Here is a 25,466-nt window from a genome sequence, read left to right on the forward strand (position 1 = left end):
GTAACGATTTATTTGTGGATGTAAATACGTGCCTGCAGTAGTTTGGATTGCAGTGGGAAAAAGACAGTTGGCGTTATGACTCCCGGCTGTTCTGATTTAACAGAGAAAAATGCCTTTTCAAGATGAAGTGACTGAGATTAACACAGAGCAGAAACTAATTATTTTGTATTGTTTATCAGGAGGTGCAAAGAAAGTGGCTATTGGAAATAAAACATGTGGCTGATGTTGTTACTACAGTTGTAAAACTTCATTAGGACAGCAGCGTTAAATCACAGGCAATTTGTTGGAGGAGACTGAAGGAGCTGATGTGGGTTCACTACACAGCTGTCAGATGGGACTCAGACTGGGCTTTAAAACAGTGTGTGGCCTGAAATCAGAGATTCGGGAGTTGTGTTAGATGAGAGGGAGAACATCCCTGAACCAAGCAGTGCAGACTAGTTGGGTGATTTGGCATAAGCCACTGCTGTAACTGCTCTCATGAACGAACTGAATACCGAACAGCGAGGAGAGAGTCTCTTTGTACATGAGATACACAGTCGAGTCAAGGCCCTTCATGAAGAGGCAGCAGCTGCGTCTCTCTTGACGAGTGGAACACATACACCTTTCCACTCCAAAGGAAAAAGACTCCATCTGCTGATCAACTTAACAGATACGCTCCCGTGTTGAAGCCGTCGCATGATGAGTTTTCCAGGCGATTTGAACACTTTGAAGCAGAGGAATAGAAAAAAAAGCTCCCAATCTCCTTTTACATGCAATGTCGACAGTGTCCCCAGTGTACAACTTGATGTGCAGCTCATAGACTTGTGGTCTGATGCACTGCAGGTACAGCACTTCATGTCAGTGCCATTACTGACATTTCAATCATCTGTTAAAGAGTTGAACTTCCCAGACACGGAGGTTCTGGCTCAGAGGATGCTGGTTCTCTTAGGATCAACGCACCGTAAATATGTGAGCAGACATTCAGAATGATGAAATTCAAGAAGTCAAGATACAGATCCTCTTTCCGTAATAATCCTCTGTCAGAAACTACAGGAACTGCAGCAGCCCTCTCTGGAGTGCAAACCTCCGCTAAGGCCAGACAATCCCACACAGGTCCGTCAGATCCAGATTATTATCTGCATGTGCCCCAAAAACTCAATGTGCTTAAAATAAAAACTGAAATAAGAAAGATCATACATGGTGAGATACATAAAAGACAAGATTAAAAACCTAAATAAGATGATGATAAAAACATAATTAAAAGAAATAAAATAAGCAGGCATTGGAAAAAGTATACATTTAATAATAATGATTTCAAATAATAGTGATATCAAATTTTTATTCTGGGTATAGCAAGGAGACCTTTGCTTGCTGATCTATGGGACTTTAAAGTCAGTTCGTTGTCTAACTGGGAGCCAGTGAAGACAAGATAACATAGGAGTGATGTGTTCAGACCTTTTGGTTTTAGTTCATATCCTGTCTGCAGTGTTCTGTATAAACTGGAGTTTATGCATTACCTGTTTTGTAATCACCACTTCATAGCAGAGGGGGGAGAAGAAAACGTGAACTCAGAGCCTTATGGGAGAACTGCCTCATATTCATTCATACTGGTCCTTAACTGCCTGCAGACGTCTTCACCAAAAATGAAGTGAAAATATTTTACTTCTGAGAGCAGCATGAAAGTGAGAAGTGCAAAGTCTGCACACTGACTAACAATTGCTTGAATTGAATATTCAAGGGGATATGTACTGATGGTTCCAAGTTCCATGTATTATTTACTGAGCAATTGACAAAAATGTGGAAAAATGCAATACTACCATTGCAATGTCACGGCAGTAATCCTGCTGACCAAGAACCAAACAGACACTTCATTATTTGTAAAATTAGTTTAACCCCCAGCAACAATCTGGGGCTCTCATATGACCTACTCCTGTTTTCAAAGAGGGGAGAAGTTATGTTTATTCCTTTCCTATGACATTATATTGTCTTGCTTGCTTCCTTAAGAATGTTTATGGTCCTAGTAGATAAAAGTCAATTCCACTATCGTGCATACAAGGCAACAAAGAACGTGGAACAAGGATGGACTAGACAACAAGAATAAATTGACAGGCAGACATAGAGTGGACAGACGTAAAGTGCTCTTACATCCAAGCAACTATAAATGAAACGTAGGAGACTTCAAGGAAAAGTGGAAATGAACAAGTTTAATATAAAACTTTCTCCACGTTTCCTTGCACTAGTGCTTTTCCCTTTTAGATGAGTGTGTCTTCTCTCATTTGATCTTTTCTCTCCTGGCTTTAAAAACAAGCTTGTCTCTGCATATCTGTAAGAAGTGGTCATAGTCTGGCCCTTCTCGATTCTCTCCACACATCTCACTTTCATCTGCACTTCAGACAAATGGAGGGGAGGTTTCTATTGAGGCAGAGGAGCCGAGTGTACATAGGAGGCAGAGGAGGCAGGATGCAAGAGGAACAAGTCAAGTGGTATGCAAATGGAGGTGGAGAGAGGGATGAGGGAAGGAGGGGAACGTGGCAGTCACTTCAGACACTGTGATGAACTCGTGGAGTGAAGCAGCAGCAGTTGTTTTGATTACATAACAGAAATAATTAAGGAAATGGGAAAGAAGACAGAGAACTCTTTGTATCTATAATAAACCAGAATAATGCGTTGCGTCTGTATATGCTGCATCCGCTCTTTCTTTGTTTACACATTTCTCTTGTGTTATTGTAGTGGAAAATCAGAAGTCAGTAGGGCCACTCATCATTGGTGCAGTTCATTCTGATTTGAAATTGTGCGCAAACATAAACACGTATAATATAGACGTCATCTCTTGTCATCTTCACGTTCAACCACTTTGTTCAGATCAGTTTTTAAAGCTAAAAAGTCTGGACCAAGGTCTCATATTTTATTTTTGGTTTGCAATTTAGAGAGCGCTGTTAGCATCACCTACACTGGTTGCGTCTACCCTGACATTGATTGGGTTGTAGACAGCGTGCCTGTCGTCAGCATGTTGTTAATTTGACGGGTAGAAGTCTTTGCGTTTGAATGTACCTCTCTGCATTTGTATGCATTCTTCCTCAGACCAAATTACAGTTAAATATCTCCTCATCCTTTTTGCGTCTCTTCCGCTTCCTCTTCTTTTTCTTCTTCTATTATTTAATGCTGTCACGATTGGTCCAACAGTCAGAATTATCCAAAAAAAGGGATTTCACTTTGCAAACAAACCAAACCGTAGTTCAGTTTGATCGGGACCGAGACCGTCTCTTTGGGTCGGACTCGGTTCAGGACCATGCTCCGAGGCATCTTTCACACCAGTTCTTTTAGTTTGGACTGAACTGAAACATCAGAGGATCCCAACCAAACAAAGAAGGAGTGAAAGCGCCCTGATTTTTCTTTTTGCAATTCTCTGCTCTGTTTGCTCGCATCCATCTGTCAATCTTCTTTTGATAATCAAGCAGCAATTCATTAAAATGTGTGTGACTGTGTTTCCACTGTGTCTCTGTGTCATTTCAGTTTGATTATGTGCAGGTGCAGAGGGTAAATATGTTTGACTCACCTGCAGTGTTTCCGACCAGCGATCCTACGTTGCTCTCATCTGCCACTGAAACAAAAGGAACATGTTAAAATGGACATATATGGACATGCAGACACTTTCTATTGCTGTTTGAAATACTCTCTTCTTCTGGCCTTCTACATTTTCCATTTCTTGCCAGCGGTGCAAGTGTACAAAGTGTTTACCCCCGAAAAAACTTTTTTAATCTCATTGCAATTCTCCCTCCTACCTCCCTCTGTCTCCATCATTCTCTCATTCTCCAACACACTATCATTCTTTCTGTCTCACTTTACAAGATGCCACAGGAGCTGCTCTTTTTCCCTGTGATGGTAAAGTCAGCTTCACTGCTACTGAAGTCATTTCCCTTCCTCCCTTCTCCCTCACTTCATTTGTCATTCACCCTCCCTCCTCTCGCTGACTCGTCCCATTTGTCTTTTTCTCCTCAGTATGTCCCTTTTACCTCCCGCCCTTTACACTCATGTCTGTCCTTCCACATTTTCACTTTTACTTTAGTTACACTCATCCCATCCAGATGCGTTCTTCTCCCTCTTTACCTCCTTTACTCCTTGTAAGTCTCCCCATTCCTCCTTTTGTTTTCACTCGCTCCTAAAACCACAAAGACACCCAGTGCCAAGAAGGAACACATTGACTGGTAGCACTTTGCCAAATGCGCACACACACACACACACACACACACACAGACCGCAAAAACCAAGCAGTAACATGGCTTCTCCCTGCAAATACTTTTTCTAATGTAAACCAAGCCTAAAGTGTAATTCAAGTCATGTGTGTGTGTGTCTGATGGCATGAGTCTGTGGTGAATCCATATAACTGCTTCAGCAGCCCATTAGTTTGTGTGCACGTGTGCCGACTTCAGCAGATCTCTAGAAGCAGCATGTGTGATGCACACAGAGGCATCTCAGAACACACAGGAATGTCATTAAAATTAAAATCAAGATATGTATTTGATGTAGTAAAAAAACATGTAGTTCTTCTAACTGTGTACTGTCATAGGATGAACCTGAGGGAGAACCAAGGAGAACCAGGGAGAACCAGTGAGAACCAGTGAGAACCAGGGCAGAGAGTTCATAATTTGGAACCGATCCTATTATCTTATTTTAATTATTTGTATTGTTTAATTGGGCTGTGGTGGAAAATTAAATCAGGACGGATTTAAAAAAATAATAATTATGTAACCGACCCACAAATGAAATGCTGAGAATGCAGTCTATGTTTCTGTTTTTTTTCTTTTCTCCTTTACACAAACACAGCATCTAAACTACATGTTGTGGATGTTCACCCAAACAGTACTAGAGAAGAAGTAATAAAACTTTCTTAAAATATTACTGGGGGTTTGAAAACAGTAACAGGGCACCTGAGCTATTAGAGAAAACAGGGACCTGGAAATAGAAATCTAAAAGGATAAAAACACATCCTCAAAGATGGAGGTTCTCCTCTCTGAACTATTTCTGGATATATTACATCTTCATAATTTCACCTAAATCCTGTTCCCCTTCAGTCAGTATGGGAAAAAAACAACATCTTTTAATAAGCTGTTATTACTGCTGCTTGACGGTTTGGCAATGAAATCACGCCCTGACATCCACGCATGTCACATATTTGGTTTTCATCAAGTACGTACAAATACAAAGGAGGTGATGTACAGCTCTATAGTCTGTTAAACTCGTGGAATTGGATGTATATGTTATTCAAATCATCTCCTGCTCTTTTGTCTCATTCTCTCTCTGTCTCACACACACACACACACACACACGCACATGCACAGGCACACACACACACACACACACACACACACACACACACACACACACACACACACACACACACGCATACAAACAAACACAAACACACACACACACACAGAGCTGGCAGTCGAGCCAGCTTAAGGAGGAGGACCGAGGAAAGTGACATTTGAAACAATAAGCTTTTGTTGTGCTTCTGAATCCACTGTCACATTACACATGAGCACAGCCATAACTACACACATACACATATTTCCAAAGCCGACTTCTGAACAATCACTGAAATGTCACCAAAGCCTTGCATCCAAATATCAGTTATCAAAGAGCCACAGGTGAGAAAGATGACGGGGGGGGGGGGGGAGACAGTGGGATTGTGGCGGCCGAAGAAAGTCGCCTCCCTGAACTGGTTTAGCATTATTAAAGGCCATAATGGATCGAATTTAATTTCTTGTTACATAAATGGTTCCTGCAGGTTTCAGCAAGTTAATTTCTTAAGACCTTGTTAAGACCATAATGAATTAAATTCTATGTCAAGTACGACTGATGAAGGAACATCTGAGTCACAGATTTACTTACACTTCCCCATAATTGAAGATAAGGTGAAGTAGTCTAGTAAAGAATAAACCTTATTCTCTACAGGCAGAGACATCAAGACGTAAATGAGTCATTTCTACAGTCAGACTGTTTTTAAGCCCATGGGGATCTTGTAGTCGAGAGGAATTTCCCTACAAGGCAAAACGACAATCACTTTCTCCCACAGACTCACACTCCCTCTCAACGTATACGTCCTCTGTGTCATCTGTCATTTACATCATTCTTACTCTGCAATACAAAGCTATTTTTTGATTAAGCAAAAGGGTTGAATTTCTGGCATATGGTTAAAATATTAACACAATCAGACTTCAATGTGTGATTTATTCCACATAAACAGTCGAACAATCAGAAAAAAAAGAATTTGTAAAACTCATGCAACAGGCATAATTGTTTTCCCACCTACATGCGTAGCTGTGCCTGTGTGTCTGTCAGTCTGCATGAGGCCATTGGTGCAGCAGCCATGCATCAGCATCAGATTACTTAAATCATTGTGAGGATAAGATGCGTGCAGCCACCATGCAGAGCAGATAAAAAGGAAAATATCACCCCACCAGTTTGCTGCTGGTTCTGAGTCGTACCCAGGTCCATGCTCTTGGAGGCCTTAACATGCTGGAACTGTCGCTGGCTCTGGTTCTGGTTCTGGTTCTGGCTGGGAGCCTGGGGCTGAGCCTGGCTTGAGATGTGAGAGTTTCCCCTGGAACAAATGGATGATACAGTCGTGACATTAATTTGTTGTTGGTAGAGTCTTGACAAAAAAAACACTCAGCTTATTTGTTTACTTTCCAGTTCTTGAGATTTTATTTTAATGATAATGCAGTAGAACTTTTTTATTTTTAATGTATTAATTCAATGTGTTCAAACACTTACTGTAAAAACACTCATTAAAACATAAAGTTTCAAAATAAATATACTACACTACTTATATTTCCTTGCATTTTCCCAAGAAGGACAACAACATATAGATACAACACATTTGGCGAAGAAGAAAAGTCATTGTTTGTTTTGTGTATAATCCCTGGACATAATTCATTTCTAAAGACTTCTGTCTGCCAACTTCACTCAACAAAACACGCACTAACACAAACCATTCCTGTAGGTACGAGTGTTGTGTAGAGCTCGTGAACTCCTCCTGTCCGTACAGTTCCCCCTCGTCTTCCTCGTCCATGTGAGAATAACTCCCATTGGTCACTGAAAAGAAAAACACAGCTGATGTCATATTAAATCCTTATTGTTTACAGTAAATAACAATAATTGGCATTTAAACATCCACAGAAACCTGCACGTCCCCACGACTGTTTCTCCACTGCTCATCAATATGCTGAACATTCATTAGAACACAACCATTCAGCACAATGCACGTCCGTCTCAATCTACTGAGACACTGATGAGCATCTTAGAGACTCTTGCCCTGTTCAGGAGAACTGCTCTGTTCTAGCTCTCTCATTGGCTGGCCTGAGTAACCCTGGGCTTTCTATGGACAGAACACGACACAGCTGAAAAGTTTACTGCATCGCGATTTAGCAAAGGTGAAGAGAGAGAGAGATACCCCTGATATTTGTATCATATGACAAGCGAAAAATGGCCACATTCTTCATCCTGTGGACATTCTGTCAATCCAAACTGACGACAGGTGAATCCACTTGAGAAGAAGAGAACAATAAATGATTCTTGGCAATTTTTATAGGAGATGATGATCTGCTAATGACAAAATGAAATGGGAGGAGGAACAATTTTCTGTTGTTAAAGTATTCCTTCTCTACAAATGCTGATAACACAAGCCACCAGCAATAAGGAGAATATTAGAGGCACTAGAGATATCCAAACTCATTTGAGAGCTTCAGTGACAAAAGGGTCTGCAGAATGAAAACTAGAGGGAGTGAAGGATGATAGAAAGAGTTCAACCGAGAGAGATAAGCAGCTGGATGAGGAGACGTATGAGAGAAACCTAAAGAGGATGAAAAGCACCCAGTCAAGGCAGCTGCTCTAAATGTGCAGAAGAGGCTGCAGATGCAGAGCAGTGATAGGGGGCTTGATAAACGAGTTTATGACAACTTCATACAAAGACTCACAATAAACCTGCGCACGATTTACATACAGTCATCACTTCTCAGAGCGCACGACACACACACTGGCCTTATTGCACAAAACTCACTGTGCGTCCTCTACGTGCTTGCATCCGCACATGTGTGACTGAAAGCCGAGATGTCTGGGGCAGGCGGGGGGGGGGAACGGCAGCATCTGAAGATATCGCGTCCTCTCATCTCCATCCCTCCCTCTCACGCTCCCTCCTCACTAATCACCTGCTTTATTTTTCTTCTGCTCCCATTCTTGCAATCTTCTGATATTTGGGCTGTCATTTATCTCTCCTTTCAGATCTCCCATAAATCATTTTATCTCCCACTCAGTTTTCAGCCGCTTCTCTTTTTTCTTAACTTCCTCCCTCCTCCTCACTGCCAAGCACCTTAATCAGCTGAACTGTCAAAAACACATTCTTCTTTCTCCACACACACACACACACACACACACACACACACACACACACACACACACACACACACACACGAATCTGCTCTCCCTGACTCACACTATTTGAAGTGAAAAAGGCATTTGTGGTGTGGATGATAGATCAATAGGAGTTTGCTCCACTAGCAGATATATGAATCTTCTTCTATTGCACTCAACTTTTCCTTCCTGCTGTCTGTGTTTGTCTGCAGTGTGCCTCCACCCGTTCTCTCTAAAGGTAAAACACCAAACAAGGATTTCATACATAAATTCTGCGCCCTGTGAAACATTATTTTAATGAAGTATATAGAACTGAACTCCGGGTAACTTCAGGAAAAAGACACGCACACATGTCAACTGGATTGGAGAGGTTATGGTGATGAGCGCCAACGCTGGTGTCAATGTGCTTTTAACCAAAAACACATGATCTCCGCAATGGAATTGAATTTGTTATGTCCTGCCACTGCCTGCTGCGCGTGAACACTCCGGAGATTTTCCTGTTGTCGTGAACGCGTCTGAGAGGAGAATCTTCTGCTGCGTTCTTCATACGTTAAAGGCAAACTCCAGAGAAAGTCCCGACCCAGTCGAGCAGACATTTTACAGTTCTTGTCTGAAAAAGGCTTTTGAGTACAGAGCTTCTCCAGAGCCACAGAAGACTTTAAACAACATTCTACAACTGTTTTGTTGTAGAATAACCATAATGAGTGAAACAGATCTTCATGTGTAAAACCAGTTCTCCTTTAGTGAGTTTAAACTGTGTTAGATCCTCATCACCAAAATCCAACCTGAATAAACTTCAATAAAAAACAATGTGGAAAACTGCATAACAGCTTAAGCTAGAATACACCTAATGATATCATTTCATTTCGTGCTTCCACATTGATGAACTCTTTGGAGAGAGAGAATACAAACAAGCCAAGTGCAGAGTAAGGAGGCAAAAAGTCAGCGAGCGCAAGACTCGTGGTTGCAAACGTAATGAGATGCAGCGACGGATAAGAGATAAAGAGAAAGATCTAAAATGCAAAACTAAAACATCTGCATAAATACATATGTAGGGAATAATTAAAATCAATTTATTCTTGTGCAGAAGCACAGAAAAAGATCTCTTCATTTTAATTTGGACCTCAATGCCAAATAAAATGGACTCCGCATGTGAAATAGTTCATTAGGGGAGTAAAATACTGGCAACGACTCGCAGGCCCAGAGGAATGTTCTTACTGTACACAGGCACACACTTAACCTGGGTAACACACACTGATGTGGGTATGCAAATCACACCATTGCTAAATTTGAACAGCAAAGTGTATTCAAGGTCAAAGCTGTTTACCAGATTCAGTGTAAACACACGGAAAGCAACACTGTTTGATAGTGGCCAAATAAACCTGAATCAACACACACACACACACACACACACACACACACACACACACACACACACACACACACACACACACACACACACACACACACACACACACACACACACACACACACACACACACACACACACACACACACACACACACACACACACACACACACACACACACACACACACACACAATAGCCATTAACACATTTCCAAACCAGCAGAAGTATCATTCAGTAACACACATTCACAGACACACATTTTAACAGGGACGCATAGAGGCAGATATCAACACTGGGGATAACACAACCAAGTAACACAAACAACACACACAGACACGCACATACAGATTATATAAGTGGATAGAGTTTGTGAAGAAGAGCGATATGAAGCACACATAACTAAAATAACTCTTAATAACAGGCTGAACCCAGCGATAGTACACAAACACAATAACCTTGAGAAGCACATTAAACAAATAAAGAGAGAGGGAGAGAGAGAGAGAATGAAAGGAAGAACAACAGGAGCAGAATCGTGTGGAACTAAAGAAGGAGTGTAGATCTGTTTTGTTTAAGTTTGTTTTTAGTTTGTTTCATCTTGGAGACATTGTTCCTGACTATACTGTTGTAGTTCTTTACTTAACCTACTGCAAAGGACCAGCCCACCTCTGAGGCTGTTTAGTGGCAAATAATACAGCAGAAAAACGAGAGGATAGAAGTCAGGGTAGGATCATGCTCTAGATGAGTTTATTTAGTTTTATTATTTGGACATTCTATATAAATCTTTGAATTATGATTATCAGTGTAGATCAGTAATATATATTAATTACAAATCAGGAAATGGCCAGTATGTAGTGTATTCAAATTTCCTCCAACACAGTTTACTCATTCAGCTTCTGTATTTCCCGAAAACAACATTCACTGCACTTTACAACAATATGGCGGCATGAGAAGCTGAACTCGCTGACTAACATCAGCTATGGTCAGAATCTTTGTGTCGACTCAGCTGCCAAAACGATACCAGAGTTATGCACCGATACTATTTTGTAAAATGTGCCAAACAATGTGTGGGTTTGAATCGGCTTCCGAGCAAGAACTTTTCAAGATTCTCTGCTTTATGGTGTTAAAAAAAAAACAAGCCTGAGAATCTGACCTGGTGTCCGATTGCTACCGTTTTTTTGGGAACTTAGTGCAATGGATAAATTAATACTCAAAATTAATAAATAAAAGGAATTATTTAATTAAATTAAATTAAAAAATGTGTAGCCCTCTCGCTCGCAGTGATTTTTGTAGTCTCCCATGGGTCACTCTGACATTTTAGTGGGGAGCTGGCAGGAAAAGTTAGAAAATAGAAAATATCTGAAGAAAACTGACTTTTAGACATTAGCATTCTCACATACTCACATACTTCAGCGCATGTCTGAAGGCAATTCAAATGTCACGACTGCGAGTGTCTGCAAACACTTCACTCACCATTAGACCCATAGAGAGTGTTGGTCACCAGGGGGGGGTGGACGGGGCCGTTGGAATGATTGACCAATCCTGTCTGACCGTTCACTGGTCTCATCACCCCCGACAGACCAGAGGAGCCGTCAAAGGAGCGATTGGGTGACACGCCGGGTTGCTCCTAAATCACAGAGGGGGGGCAAGAACAACAAGATTTTATGACACTTTTAAAACATATGTCATACGGACAGATTATGGTTTGGCAGCTTAGAATCAATACAGTGATGAAAATGTGCTCAAAAACAATGTTTGATAGTTTGGTAAAAACTGTTTCTGTTATTCATCTTTTAAAATAAATCTTGTTTTTTGTGTAATTGCACGGTATGTGGATTACATTTCAACTGAGTGATGAGCAGAGGACTAAGTGGGGCCTGTGTAGTCGACTATTCAAACACAAATAGATGTCAAGACACTGAATAAGGGAGAGACTCTCAAAAGACAGTGGAGGGTCAAGGTGGAAAAGGGGACCACATTTCCCATGGCCCCCGAGAGTTGTGACCATCTTCCACACCGATCACTTTTCTTTGTGTAACTGTGCGTTTGTGTGTCTGAGTGTGTGGCAATGACAGTCACACTGACCCCCCGAGTCCTGGAGGGACGGGCTCTCTCAGGGCCCTGTAATATTCACACAAAGCATCAGTTCCAGTGTCTCTTTTTGTGTGTACTTCTTTTCGGGAATTTAATTTGCATGTATTTGTCATCTGAGTGTGTCGAAAACAGTTCGTTTTCATTAACATGTATGCATATGTATGTCGTTGCGGTGGCGTGGTTCCGAGCACTTGTGTGTTTGTGTACAGAATAAGCCCCGCGCTCGCACAACAAAGAAGACATAACAGTGCAGTGTGTGTGATAAATCCTCCTTGTCATCTTTCTCTTTAAAATCCCCCCCTCCTCCTCCTCCTCCTCCTCCCCACCCAGCAGCCTCTCTCAAATTTCAACCCAGGACAGATCACTCTCCCCTTTCCCTCGCTGGCTCTCCACCAACACACATCCCATTAACCAGTGTCACAGAGCCATCAGATTACTCCAGAAAACACAAACACATCTTCAGGCTACTGAGGTATGAAAACAACAGCCATCGTTTGTTTTGTTTTTAATTATTCAATAGATTCAGTTCTTTTTGACAAAGCAGTTTTTTTTGGGGGGGGGGGTATGGTTTGGATAACTGGCGAATTCAAGGAGCTAGTTTTCTGTGTGTCAGCAGCACCACACGTGCCACTTTCCACATCAAACACTGCAGTGTGTCATTTACACAAGTGTTCAGCTCGCATAACTCTAAATGATAATAGTGTGTGGTTCCTATCAGGATGCTAACACGTTAAAAGATTATGATTGGCAGCAGGATTACTGTTTGGTAGAACTTTGAGGTCGTACATACTTAAGGGTGATATTACAATATACCACACTAGCCACAACACCCCCTGCCTTCCTGTCCTGCCTGTACAGACGATGGGTGTTGCAAAGCCCAGTGAAAGCAGCTCCTGAACCAACACAATTAGTAAATAAAGATAGAAAACTAACTAATATAATTCAGCTTGCTGCTGTGTAGGCTGGTAACTGTGATTAGTATCAACAATAATGATAAAGAGAGTAATTATCTTCAACATCTTCTATCAAAGTTGGAAACTCCGACATTGTGACGGCAGCACTGCTGATGTTCAAGAGCAGCGTCCGAATAAAACCATGAAACCTGCTGAATAAGAGCCACACTTACTTAGCCTGGCGACAGGGGGGGGGGGGCCTTACTGAATGAAAAGAGCAGCTGGATAAAGTGAGAGACTGAATGAGCGCTGGCTGCAGATAAATAGAGTCGGAGGTGAGTCAGAAAGGGAGTAAAGGACAAGTACAAGAAAAGGAAGAGAAAAAAAAAGATCAGACGAAGGGAAGAAACAGCAGAGTGGTCCACTTGTGAAATGTTAAAAGCATCAATACCGAAGCCCCAGAAAAGGCTTTTAAGGTACAGCCTCTCATCTCTCTGCCTTTATCTCCCTCTTTTTTTTAATCCTATCCTCCACTCGTGAGACAAAGAGGAAGAACATGGATGCAACTTTGATGTTGGCAACAGCTTTAACCATCAAGGTATCAGTGGGGGAAGCCCTGAGCCCTGAACACTCCAGAGACACCAGTTTGTTACAAGCACTTGCCTAAACCTAATGTGGTCTAATACTAGGAGGGGCGTTCTGAGAGTGCATACCTCCGCCAAGGGTAATGCTCTATCCCGCCATGTCGAAGCCGTGTTTCCCATTCATTATCTAGAATGTGGCGGCTCGCCCCTGTTCTAAATTGGTCCAGCCCCAGTTTCATAATGAACCACAATATGTCTTTACAATTCTAATAATAACATAAGAGAATCAATAACTTGGTGTTTTGTTCTGCTGCTGCATTGTGTAGCTCTGTGCTCGCTTGTGTTATCGTCCATAAAGTATTTACTGTCAGACGTCATAGTTGCAGCTGCAGTTGTGCACGAACTCGTAAGTGGCATGTGATGTTGTTTTGTTTCTTACGTGAGAACTTGTCTTTCACTTTTCACTTGTGTGTGTGTGTGTGTGTGTGTGTGTGTGTGTGTGTGTGTGTGTGTGTGTGTGTGTGTGTGTGTGTGTGTGTGTGTGAGGGTGGACATACTTTATTTGAACTCACATACAGCTCAACACTTTGGTCTCTGTTCCTCTTTGTGTTGATCCATTTATCTGTCCATGTGTGTGTGTTACATGTTGTGAGTATACATATAATTCAGGGTGTATCAGAAGCTCTTTCACATACAGCACCATGCAACGGGGCTTTCACACCTGAGCCGACAATCATTCAAGCAGCAGGTTAAAGGCATCAACAGCCGAGAAAATCTGCCGCGAGGAAAAACATCTTTTTCTTACTATCAAAGAAAAGAGATGAAGAACACACACACACGCACTCACAGAAGCACACACAATTCTGAATAGATAGCTGAAGTGTAAATGCTCTTTTGGTGCTGCCGGTATAAGAGCAGGGAAAAGAGCAGTGAGACTTCTGTCAAGTAGAAAGAGACAGAGGCAATGGACTGCAGGAAAAAAAAACAATAATGCTGAAGTCATTGAGATCCAGAAGATGAGGTAGCAGACACAGAGTGAGGATAAAGGAGGCGTGAATGGTTTTTAGTTCTTCTTCTAAGTCGAGTGACACAAGCGTACGTGTGCTCTCACTCACACAGCAGGTGTCCTAACCTAGATCCTGCTTTTCTGTGACAATTATTGAAAAGAAACCATCGAAGGTTCCAAGAGCCCAAGAGGACGTGTCCAAATCAACAGTCCCAAAATGTAACATGCTTAATTCAAATCATACAAGAAATCAGGAAATATTCCCGGTTAGAAACCCTGATCATTTAGTCATGTTCAAAATATCAACCAGACCATTTTGTCCAATTCAGGCCCCACGTAAAACAAGAGAGTGTGTGTTTACCTTCAAAGTCCTCAGCACCACCAGCTGGATGGTCCCTCGGACGTTTCCCTCCTGTGACATTGACCGGCGGAGAGTCTCCATGGCCACATGATTGGAGCGTCCCACCAGCGTCTCTCCATTCACAGCTACCATCTGGTCATTGATATGCAGACGGCCATCCTGTACACACGCCACAAACACACACCAGTTTAATTCATACATGCGTGCATGCATTTCAGGAGTACTGGATTAGTGATGCACTGTGTTAATAAGAACAAAACATGAACCCCTGAAGATGGGAAGGGGCCTATGTCGGAGGAAATAGAGCTCCAGCCATCCGGTCGAACTGAATCTTTGTTGATGGGGTTAATTTTTCGACAATTTACTGGGGCAGTATTGCAACTCATTTATTGGCACAAGACAAATATCTATTTATTATTTTAAGCAGCCAGTAGGAAAGCTGTAACTTGAAGTGAAAGAGCCTCCAACAAAGACTGACTGAAGAGATGTGACTATGGAGAAAATGTATATTTCATGAAAAGTACTGACAACAAATTCTTGCAATACTGGGAAAAATTAATTGTGTCTTTGTAAAACTTGGTGATAACTGATCTATCATTATATGGACTGACATGTATTGCAAAATGTGTTTTGTCTATAGGATTCTTTAGGTGTTTAATATGTTGTAATCTTACGTAAAATAAAGTATTAAAAACAAAAGTGTCCTTTTATAACAATTGGAAGAAACACGGTGCAATTGATGGAGAGCTACTGCATGAATCCACACACACACACACACACACACACACACACACACACACACACACACACACACACACACACACACACACACACACACACACACACACACACACACACACACACACACACACACACACACACACACACACACACACACACACACACACACACACACACACACACACATCTTTCCATGGCTTTCTGACTCCACTCAGCTTCAACCACAAAAACAAAGACGACAGTCGGCTCTGTCTGTGTGACTTCCCTGCTGTGTTGTTTACTGTGCAATGCCTCTACAGCAGATCTGGACAGGAATAGATGAGACATCTTTTTCTGTCCGTCTCCGCACAGACACTAAACGCTTCACAGGTGTGTGGGGGTGTGTGTGTGCTCCTCTGATTGCATGTCTGCTTTTCTGTCTCTCTGCTGTCCATGACATGTCAAGTTAGTCCTGGTGTTTAGGGGTCAAAGGTTAACAGCACATGACCAGCAGAGACAGCTGAAGTAGCCACAACAGGTCGTCTCATATACGAACATCTGATCTGATCTGTTCATCCATCCATCCTCCATCCATCCATTATCTGCACTGCTTATCCTTTAAGGGTCCTAGGGGGGCTGGAGCCAATCCCAGCCGACATTGGGTTGGAGGCCTACATGGACAGGTTGCCAGTTTACCACAGGGCCAAAGTAGAGAGATAAACAACCATCCACACTCACATTCACACCTACAGGGAATTTAGAGTGTCCAATTAACCTAAGCTGCATGTTTCTGGACTGTGGGAAGAAGCCGGAGAACCCAGAGAAAACCCACGCAGAGGCAGGGAGAACATGCAGACTCCACACGGAAAGAGAACTTTACACAGTGTTTGACTTTTTCTCTGCTCATTTGGGTAAGATGTGGAATATTATGTCACCTTGTATGCAGCCCCTCCGTGTATAATGGATTTAATGAAGATTCCCAGATCCTCTCCCGTCTCCCGGGACTTGTTTCCTTTGAGGCTGACGCCAAGCCCTGCCGAGCCGGTGTCGTTTAGAGGAACCTCGAACATGAGCTGCTCCTTTCCACTCTCCCAAACAGAGCCTGGCACACGGGACACCTCCTGGAGAGAGCGGTGGAGAAGGAGAAAGGTGAGGAGGGGAGACGGGTGAAAAGGGTGAGGGTGAGGAGATGGAGGTCAGCCCATTGTCCTTGGATGGAGTCCAAAAGCTAAACTAAAAGCTTTTTAATTTGAGAGAAAATATCACAAGGAGCGTTGCAGCTAAATTTCTCCATGAGTGAAGAAATTGCGGCCCAAGTTTTTTTCTGAACTAAAGAAAAAGGAAAAAGCCATTTGTGCTTGGCTGCTTTTATATATCCATCATTTTTTTTTTTTTCCTTCCTTCCTCAGCTCTGCAATATCAATAAAGTGACCCGTGCATTTTCAAGAGGTAATTGGAGAATACAGCAAACGCAGAGAGCCAGAAGGACAAAAGCACTGAGCAAGAGGTAATACAGAGAGGAAAGAAAGATTGTGCAACAGACAGAGAAACAAGAAAGACAGACGGGCTTTATGGATAAAAAATGACTGTAATAAACCCAGAAAGATGGAAAACACACCAATCAGGGAGGAGGTATTGCAATAATGACCAAGTTTGAGTCGGAGTTAGAGGGAAAAACACCAGCAACAAAGGAAAAAGATAGTTTCCAGCCAGATCAAAATGTGAGTTTGAAGCTTGTGAACTCTCGCTGCATGTACATTACACTCGAGGCCTAATGACAAATTCAATATATATTTTTTGTTAAATACACATTTCCCTTCCAAATACTCAATAAACTCAGATAAACTTGTGGAAGCTTAGATTTTTACCCTAGAATGAAATAGCATTTCTAAAATATGATCCAGTCTCCGTATTAGATAAGGAAACTAATCAGTTGATCAGACAGCCGTCTTTGCATGACAAATAATATAATCTAAAAATATCACATCAACGTTTTATCACATTTATCTTTGCAATAAGATGATCTGCAAATCAATTGCCAGAGTGTGGTCATGATTTAAAGAAAAGTATTGCATTTAGGTATTGAGCTAAACTGTGTGCTCAATATTTGTCCATGACAGAAAATGAAACACATAAAATTTGAGCCCTTAACAAGATAAAACATGTCAATCCCAACATTCAAATAAAAAAAAGTTGAAATAAAAATAACCTCAACGTGTAAAAATAATATAAATACAAAATGACTAATAACTGCTGTATTTGAGGCCATACAAAGATTTTATACAGACAGATGAAACTAGTTCAAATACTGACGACAGAAAATCAAAGGATGAGTTGTGTTTGTGTTTATGAGTGTGTGTCTGTATTTCCTCTGTTTCCACATCAAAAATGTATGTGGCTGCAGTACGACAATGTGTGTAAGTGTGTTGTCTTTGCCAGAAATCCATTAATTATTGTTGTGTACTTGCAATAAAAAGTCTACTTGTGTGCGTATGTGCTGCTGTCTATGTGCAATGTGTGAGTTCGGTCTGCCTGCGTGTGTTTGCGTGGGTCAGCAGTGTCAGGTTTAGACACTGTTTGTCTGTGGGGATTGTAGGTTTAACAGCGTTAAGCTGACACAAAGTCCTCGACTCGGCAGAAAGCTGTTTTCCCCCAATGGGAAAAAAACTCCCCCCATCTGACTGACTGTCCGGACCTGATAGGAAGCTCTACGACCTTGGAAAGAACTTCAAAAACCCCCAGAAGAGAAATGTTGGCTACTTTCTGTGCATAATTACGGCGAGAATGTATTACTCCGAGATTCTGTCCAAAGTAATGTCATGATTTGGCAACTTTTCAGTTTTTTCTGCTGCTGCTACATTCTTTATTTATCTGATTTAACCTCCCTGCTTTGATAACTCATGTTAATTCATTTCTTTTTTTCTGGGACAGAACCAATGCCAGAATGAATTTAGAGTAGAGGGTGGGTGCTGTTGTGCTGCAGAAAAGTTCAAAACAGCAGTTCTCAGCTTTGGGGTCAGGACCACCCATACATGCTGTGAAATGTTTTATGAAATCTGAAAGGAAATATGCAAATGTATGTAAAGTTGTTTTTCTGGGTGTTGAATTCAATTTGCCTGTAAAACAATGAATGAGCGCAGCCTCCAGGTTCCCTCTGATACTTTACCAGATAAATAATCAGCCTGTGAGGACGGTAGAACAACATTATCATCCGGTGTGAAACCTGACTGTTTATGTGGACTTTTACAAACAAAACCTCTTTTTCATTAACAAGAATCGCTCTAAAACAAACACGCACATACAAACACAAAAGAGAACAAGGACGTAAACAATTTGTACTGAAAAGTACGCTGACATTTTATGCGACGCTTCTATTATTTCAGGCTCATCGCTAAGATAAGTGGTTGTATCTCTGAGTAACACTAAAATATAGCTACTATGTCAGTACCAATGTGATGCCAAGATTCTGAAATGTCTACAGTACTGATTTTCCAAAGGTAAAATAGATTTTATAGGTACTGGAGGTGTAATTGCTTTCATGAAAGCAGCATAATAAACCTACACGTGTTCTACTCAGACGTTTAACTCGAGGAGAAAGAAGAGGTCAAGCCAACGAGAACAACAAGCACCAGCACCACGACTTGTGGGGAAAAGCCAAAAAAGAAAGCCAATACTGGCTGATGGAGATATGTTGCAAATGGTTCCACAGTGTATTCCAAATGAAAGGAGGAAACAATAACATCTCTAAATCATAGACCGTTTACAAAGATGGACAATGTTGAGGCTAAAGTAGCAACAGCTCTTAACATGAGAAGGCTGCTGCGTTTATTTAAAATATAAAGTGTTCAAGATATTCAGATGTCTTTTTAAATTAATATTTTCACACTATTGGTCCGTCACCTTGTTAGACTATTTAAACTACTATTTGTACACTGACTACATGGAGGTGTGTTAAGACACTGTGTGTGCAGGAGCCTCTGTTGCTGTGTAGTTTTTGCTGTGGTATTGGTACTGACTGGTACAGTGACATCACTGTAAATATCAAATAATGATCAGTGACCTGCTTCCATGTCTGTGTGTTTGTATATTAACATAAACTCTATCAGAGGTTATAGAAAAACACTTTGCATAGGTGAACCTCCTCACGCTGCTCGTTAACATTTCAATAGTTTGCCACAACGAGAGAGGCAGGTCAGTTTGTGTCGCTGTGCGTGAATGAGGATATATTTCGTTGTACTAAACAGAGGCAAATAGCTGTGCATTAGAAAAACACACACACACACACAAGAATAAAACACATCCTTAACTCAACCCCAAAGACAAGATCAACTCCAAGCCAGAGAATAGAGATGAAGAAAAACAATGATCATAATGTGAGTAATAATCGTGGTGTATGTTTAAACACTCAGTTGCTAGTAATTGTGTCATTGTGTATTTGCATGTAAGGACACCTGCTTTCAGCAACACATTGTTTTAATGAGAGCAGCTCGCAGAGAGACCGTGTGTCTGCGTGTGTGTGTGTCTGCGTGACTTTATGTAGAAAGTCCCATGCTGTGGGAACGAGTGCCCAAGGATTCATTATACAAAGCCAAACAGCGGTAGCCGCTGTGCTTAAATGCAGCAGTAGATGTAAGACACACACAGGTAAGTACACTCAGGAACAGAAAGCTGACATTATGCTTCTGAATTATGAAAATAACTGTCCCATCACTGGGCTCTCACAATGGGCCCCCGTTGTCCAATCCCCCACACCCTGAGCTAATGGTCAACGTAATGCCTGTGGTGGGGGACTCACACTCCACAATGTGAGTGTGACTAAAGAGCATTTACATCCTTACAGGAAAAGATGGGAGAGACAAAGGGAAAAGACAGAGGGAGAGAGAGGTAAGAACCACAGTGGTTTTAAAGGTCAGTGTGTTTTTAGGGAGAGCACCATGGTCGACCAGTGTTTTCTTTTTCCTGACAGAAGGAACCGGTTTACTCCAGTGACATATTTTCCTGCAATATGGATCAAATGTCTGTGAGGTAGCTGTACAAAGGGAAACAGTTCTATATCCATATATTCCAAAATTTTGTAGCCAGCCTGCGGGTCCTGTAAAACTAACAGCAGATGTTGGCGGCACAGGGTTCGTCTACCGAGGCTACAAGTGGTCATGGGCGGTCACGATGGGACCGTGGTGTGGGCTGGGCCGCCGTCTGTTCACGTGCCGAAGCCCCCCCCCACATGGCCACCGAAATGCTTCTTGGCAACAATTTGCAAACTTCAGCTCTCGTCTTCCACACAAAGAAACAATAAAGTAAATAATTTACAGTGAACGTTGGTGTGGACTCAGGCATTATTTAAAATTTGAGTGCAACTGGTGTGTCGGTGCAGGAAGGAGCAGCACCAGCAGAAATAAAGGGCGTGTGGTCAGGTCACAAAAATCAATAGAGACGGTCTCATGAAACAAGGGCTTGTACAGACCTCTACTTGCATATGTGTGATATTGAGGTGTTGGGAGGTGTTGTAATGTCGACCACTCGCCCTGAATCCACGACTCTACACCCACAACCCTTTTTCTGTTGTGGGTTGAGCATCTATATTATTTCCACTCACTTGTCCACAGCAATATCAAGTCACTGACATAAAATTGTTTAAATCATACATTGCTGCTGAGATACAAAACTATTCTCCATCTACTTTGTCACAGTGTTGATTTTTTTTTCTAGTTTTTTTCGTAGGGACTAAACAAAGGAGATGTTATGTGTTAATTAATGAGCTTCAGAGTTGTTGTGGGTGGATTGTGTTACCTTCAGACTGAGCCTGGCCAGCTGTTTCCCACTGTTTACATCCTGTGTGCTAAATGAACCAGCTGATGACATGAAGGTGGCATCAATCATCTCTTCTATCTCTTGGTTAAATGGCTAAAAAGACTATTTTCCAAAATGTTAAACTTTTATTTTGATTCTTAACTGTTTAATGGACTTTTCTATATATCTGATTTGTTGTTCTTCTTAAGAAAAATTGTTGCTATTACTCTTCACAGAGATTCTGCTGGTTCTGAGTAAGTGTGATGCCCGTGCTGTTTCTCAGTGACCTGAATCCCAGGGATTTGAACCCACGATGGACACATGTGAGTGTGTGTGTGATGCTCGTGCACTTCGGGCCTTGAGACGCAGCAGCGACTGTAGATGAGAGGATAATGAAGGAGCTGATAAACCTTCAATAAACAGCACAGAGATGGGAGATGAGACGTTGAGCCACAGAGAGAGGAGAGGGAGAGGAGAGGGAGAGGAGAGACGTGATACCCCTTCCTGCTGCTCTCCACTGGGATGATGGCAGCTCCAGCAGAGAGACCAAGCTGCCAGGGAGTTTGTGTGTGTGTGCGTGTCTGTGTGTTCGTGTATGTGTGTGTGTTACATCTCACTGATATCGTCACCAATGTGACCTCACAGAATCACTACAGTAGATCCCCCATCTGTTACACCCTCAGAGACCTGTGTTTGCATGCACACACACACACACACACACACACACACACTAGAGAGAGACAAAACAGACAACAGACTGCACACACACACACGCACACTGAAGCTGCAGCGGTGATGGATGGGGGATAATCAGAACGGAGAAACTGTTCAATAAAGTTGTTGTGTTTTGAATGTGCTCCGTCACCAGCTGACAACAGTTTACTGAGCGGAGCATCTGGCACCAAGGAGAATGTTTCCTCCGTGTAGTGGAAGGAGGAAAAAAGAGAAATAAAAAAAACAACAGGAAGAGGATAGAGAGAGGATCATTTTGCAGCTCATCACATGCTAGATGCCAAAAGCAGAGCTGCACAAATATCCTGATGGAATCACACGTAAAGCTCTCATTCAGTGCTCTGCAGTAGAAGCCAAAGTGTGTGAGTGAATGGTTTGTGTTTCAACTGTTGTGTGGCTGCTCTGTATAATGTTTTCATTGTTTATGCTTTTGTGTTTCTGGGAAGGAGGAGAGAGATGGTGAAGAATAAAATGAAACGAATCCTGCCACACCCAAGTCTGTTCTGCTCTCTTCTGTTTTGTTTCCATGAATCAAATTTCTGATCTACAATCTGCCTCCGTAACATCGGATGATTTGAGTGTTTGCTGTTAAACGTGCAGGATTTATGAGCAGAGTTCAACAGTTCAAATCTTTTTTCACATTCAGCTGCAGTTAAGAGGAAGGTTTCTCTGTTCTTACCTTAAATCTAAGTTTAAGAAGATTAAATAAAGAATGTTAGTTTGTGACATAACAAGTGTGGAAGTTGATCTTGGTTCACAATGCCACTAAACTTTAAAATTAAATGTTTTTGCATATTTATATATTCTGGTTTTAGTAAGTGAGCCTCTACGAATTAGCGGTTGCTGAAAATTCCACCACATCAGACCACTCAACTATTTAAATGTCTAGAAACACGCCTGGATAGATCGTTACATGAAGCTTTTTACTTCTCTAGAAATATTTCTCATTGTTATTTTAAAATGCTCAAATTTGTTCAGTTACATTTGGCTTATTTTTTTTTTGTGTATTATTTTATTCAACAGATTCAAGGCTCTCGCCAACAGAGCAGACGTATGCTTGTTCATGTGTGAAGACAAAATATCGTTTTATGTTTTATATGTGAGAGACTGAATGACTGTGTGTGTGTGTGTGTGTGTGTGTGTGTGTGTGTGTGTGTGTGTGTGTGTGTGTGTGTGTGTGTGTGTGTGTGTGTCCTCAAAATGCCAACACAGCAGGTGGATGTATACTTATACACAATCGGGGAATGTGTATTAATATGGTTGTATGTCACAGAGGTTGTGTGTGTGTGTGTGTGTGTGTGTGTGTGTGTGTGTGTGTGTGTGTGTGTGTGTGTGTGTGTGTGTGTGTGTGTGTGTGTGTGTATAGAGATGGTGTAATGTCTTTGTTCTACAGCGGGCGCACACTTTAGCAGACAACACCAGATGGTTGACTAAAATGAGTCGACGGAAGAGGGGGAGGAGGAGACTGACAAGATCCTTCCATCATTTCATCATCATCCTTCTTCTGTTTCCTCTCTGTAAACACAAACAAGCTGGCACGAGCCCTCACATCAAACCTTTAACAAACTTACTCATATCACTGTTTAAAGTCTGATAAAACGTGGTATAAACAGTATTGGGACTGTAAATAAGGTTTGTATAAATCGACGATATTAAACTCATTACAACATCTGAAGAAATTATGATCATTTCATCAATCTTTCCAATCTGCATCCTGACGGTACTTACAGGAAAAACACCTTTTCTACTTTTGGAGGTCGTACAAAGTTTTTTTCCTTCTTAGAAACCTCTTTCAGATTTTCATTCATGATGGAAAAAGTTGTCCTTAGCAAAGACTGACAACGACAGACCGTACAGGGTAGCATGATAAAAATGTTTAAAATAACATTGGTTCATTTCAATGGCAGTGAAAAGGCTCTGAAACGTCTTCTAGTGATTTACATGTAAAGATTTGAATTTCAAAGTTACATCTTTATACACGTTATTGTGAATTTTGGCTCGTAAGGGACGTCAATGTCTTTTAAATAAAACAAGAAGTGTGAGAGAATAAAATGAGTGATGTTCTAAACTGTAAACAAACCTCCACCACGGCTGAGTCGGTTCGCTTCCAAACACGAAAACACTTTCGATGAGGGTAAGAAAACAATCCTGAGACATTTCCTCCTTTTGATTGTGACCAAGTTTCTGCTCCGAGTGATGAACTTCTAGTGTGTGGGGGTCACTTGACGAGGGAAGGTGACAGTCAGTTATTAAATGGCCGACCTCTGCAGCAGCAAGAGGTCTGCAACAAAATTGGCAGAGTTGTTTGGAAGCTTTGTGTGAATGTTGTTGATATGAAGCAGAAACTGGAAAAACCTGGAAAAACATTAGAGCTACAAGACACGACAAGACTGATGCTACAATGTGAGGCGTGAAAATACAAACACGGGCGGAAACTCTTCTTCTATGCACCTGTTTTGAACAGACTTCATTTGCACTGTCAACAATGACATCGTGACTCGCAACAAATGTTTTATCATGTTTAACCATAGAGGATGTGAAAAATTCATCAAAACAGCTAAAAATGTAAGCTTCAACATATCAGTTGAGTTTAAACGTCTCTTTACCTTGAAATAATTCACTGATGTCATATGCGTCGGCCAACCAGTCCAGTTTCAGTGTGCATACCTTTTTTTTTACTGAAATCGTATCAATTCATCTTTGAGTGATTGTGAAAACTGGTAAAAAAGTTAGAAATTTGCTAAAGGCAGATTTAGATATGCTCAAAAGGCCAAAAACATGTTTTGTGAGGTCACTGTGACCATTTATTCCAAATTTGATAGAATACTCTCAAGGTGGTGAGGTAAATAGGCGTTTTATGAGCTTAAAGTGACCTTGACCTTTGACCTTTGGCACCAAAATCTAATCTTACTAAATCCGATTAAATTATCTCACGGCGTTCTTGAGATATCGTGTTCATCAGAATGGGACGGACGGACGGACAAATAACCTAAACACATAATCTGGCCACTGGCTGTCCCCAGCAGCTTTCTGATCTTATGGGTAAGATTAAGTAGTTTTTGCAACAAACACAAAATGTTTTAAGTTAGGGAAAGATAGTGCCGGAGGTTAGAAAACAACAATATACTGTGTGTCTAATCTCACACGCCGACCTCCTGCCTACGAGCTTGTGGGTTTTATAATGAAATCCATCTCTGCCATTGCGAGAGAGAACCACAAGACTGCACTTGCCCAGAGAATTAAAAAAAAATGCAATATTTACCGTATGTGTAATATACTTTTCCGATCAGTCAAATGTCCCATTTGTCCCCCAGAATTCCCAAAGAAATTTGATGTGGATCCTTCACATACAAAGCCCCCCGTGGTGGGAATAATCATGCTCTTTCTTCTAATCATCGTCATCATGTGATCTTTATTTTCTCATGTTAAAACAACCTGTCTGGGCTTTTAATTCACTTCTAATGTATGTGTTTCTGTAATGTATTCATTTAATTCTTGTTTTGTTGTTGTCCAGCAGCTGAGGTCTT

At 41.4% G+C, this 25,466-nt stretch overlaps 1 protein-coding gene across 5 annotated transcripts in view; it reads right to left on the reverse strand.

Annotated features, from left to right (window-relative positions):
- LOC117754722 (partitioning defective 3 homolog B-like) overlaps positions 1-25,466 on the reverse strand; it is a 194,088-nt gene that overhangs the window by 88,639 nt on the left and 79,983 nt on the right. For 4 of the 5 annotated variants that reach the window (XM_034573866.1, XM_034573864.1, XM_034573865.1 and 1 more), the window contains exons 13-18: positions 16,353-16,538; positions 14,698-14,856; positions 11,233-11,386; positions 6,975-7,077; positions 6,441-6,583; positions 3,536-3,580 (exon numbers count right to left, since the gene is read on the reverse strand). In XM_034573866.1, the coding sequence (XP_034429757.1) occupies positions 3,536-3,580; positions 6,441-6,583; positions 6,975-7,077; positions 11,233-11,386; positions 14,698-14,856; positions 16,353-16,538 (790 nt within the window). The remainder of the gene's footprint in view (positions 1-3,535; positions 3,581-6,440; positions 6,584-6,974; positions 7,078-11,232; positions 11,387-14,697; positions 14,857-16,352; positions 16,539-25,466) is intronic. The other variant, XM_034573867.1, reaches the window with a different exon arrangement.

This window comes from Hippoglossus hippoglossus, chromosome 21, assembly GCF_009819705.1.
Source record: "Hippoglossus hippoglossus isolate fHipHip1 chromosome 21, fHipHip1.pri, whole genome shotgun sequence".
Classification (NCBI taxonomy): Eukaryota; Metazoa; Chordata; class Actinopteri; order Pleuronectiformes; family Pleuronectidae; genus Hippoglossus; species Hippoglossus hippoglossus.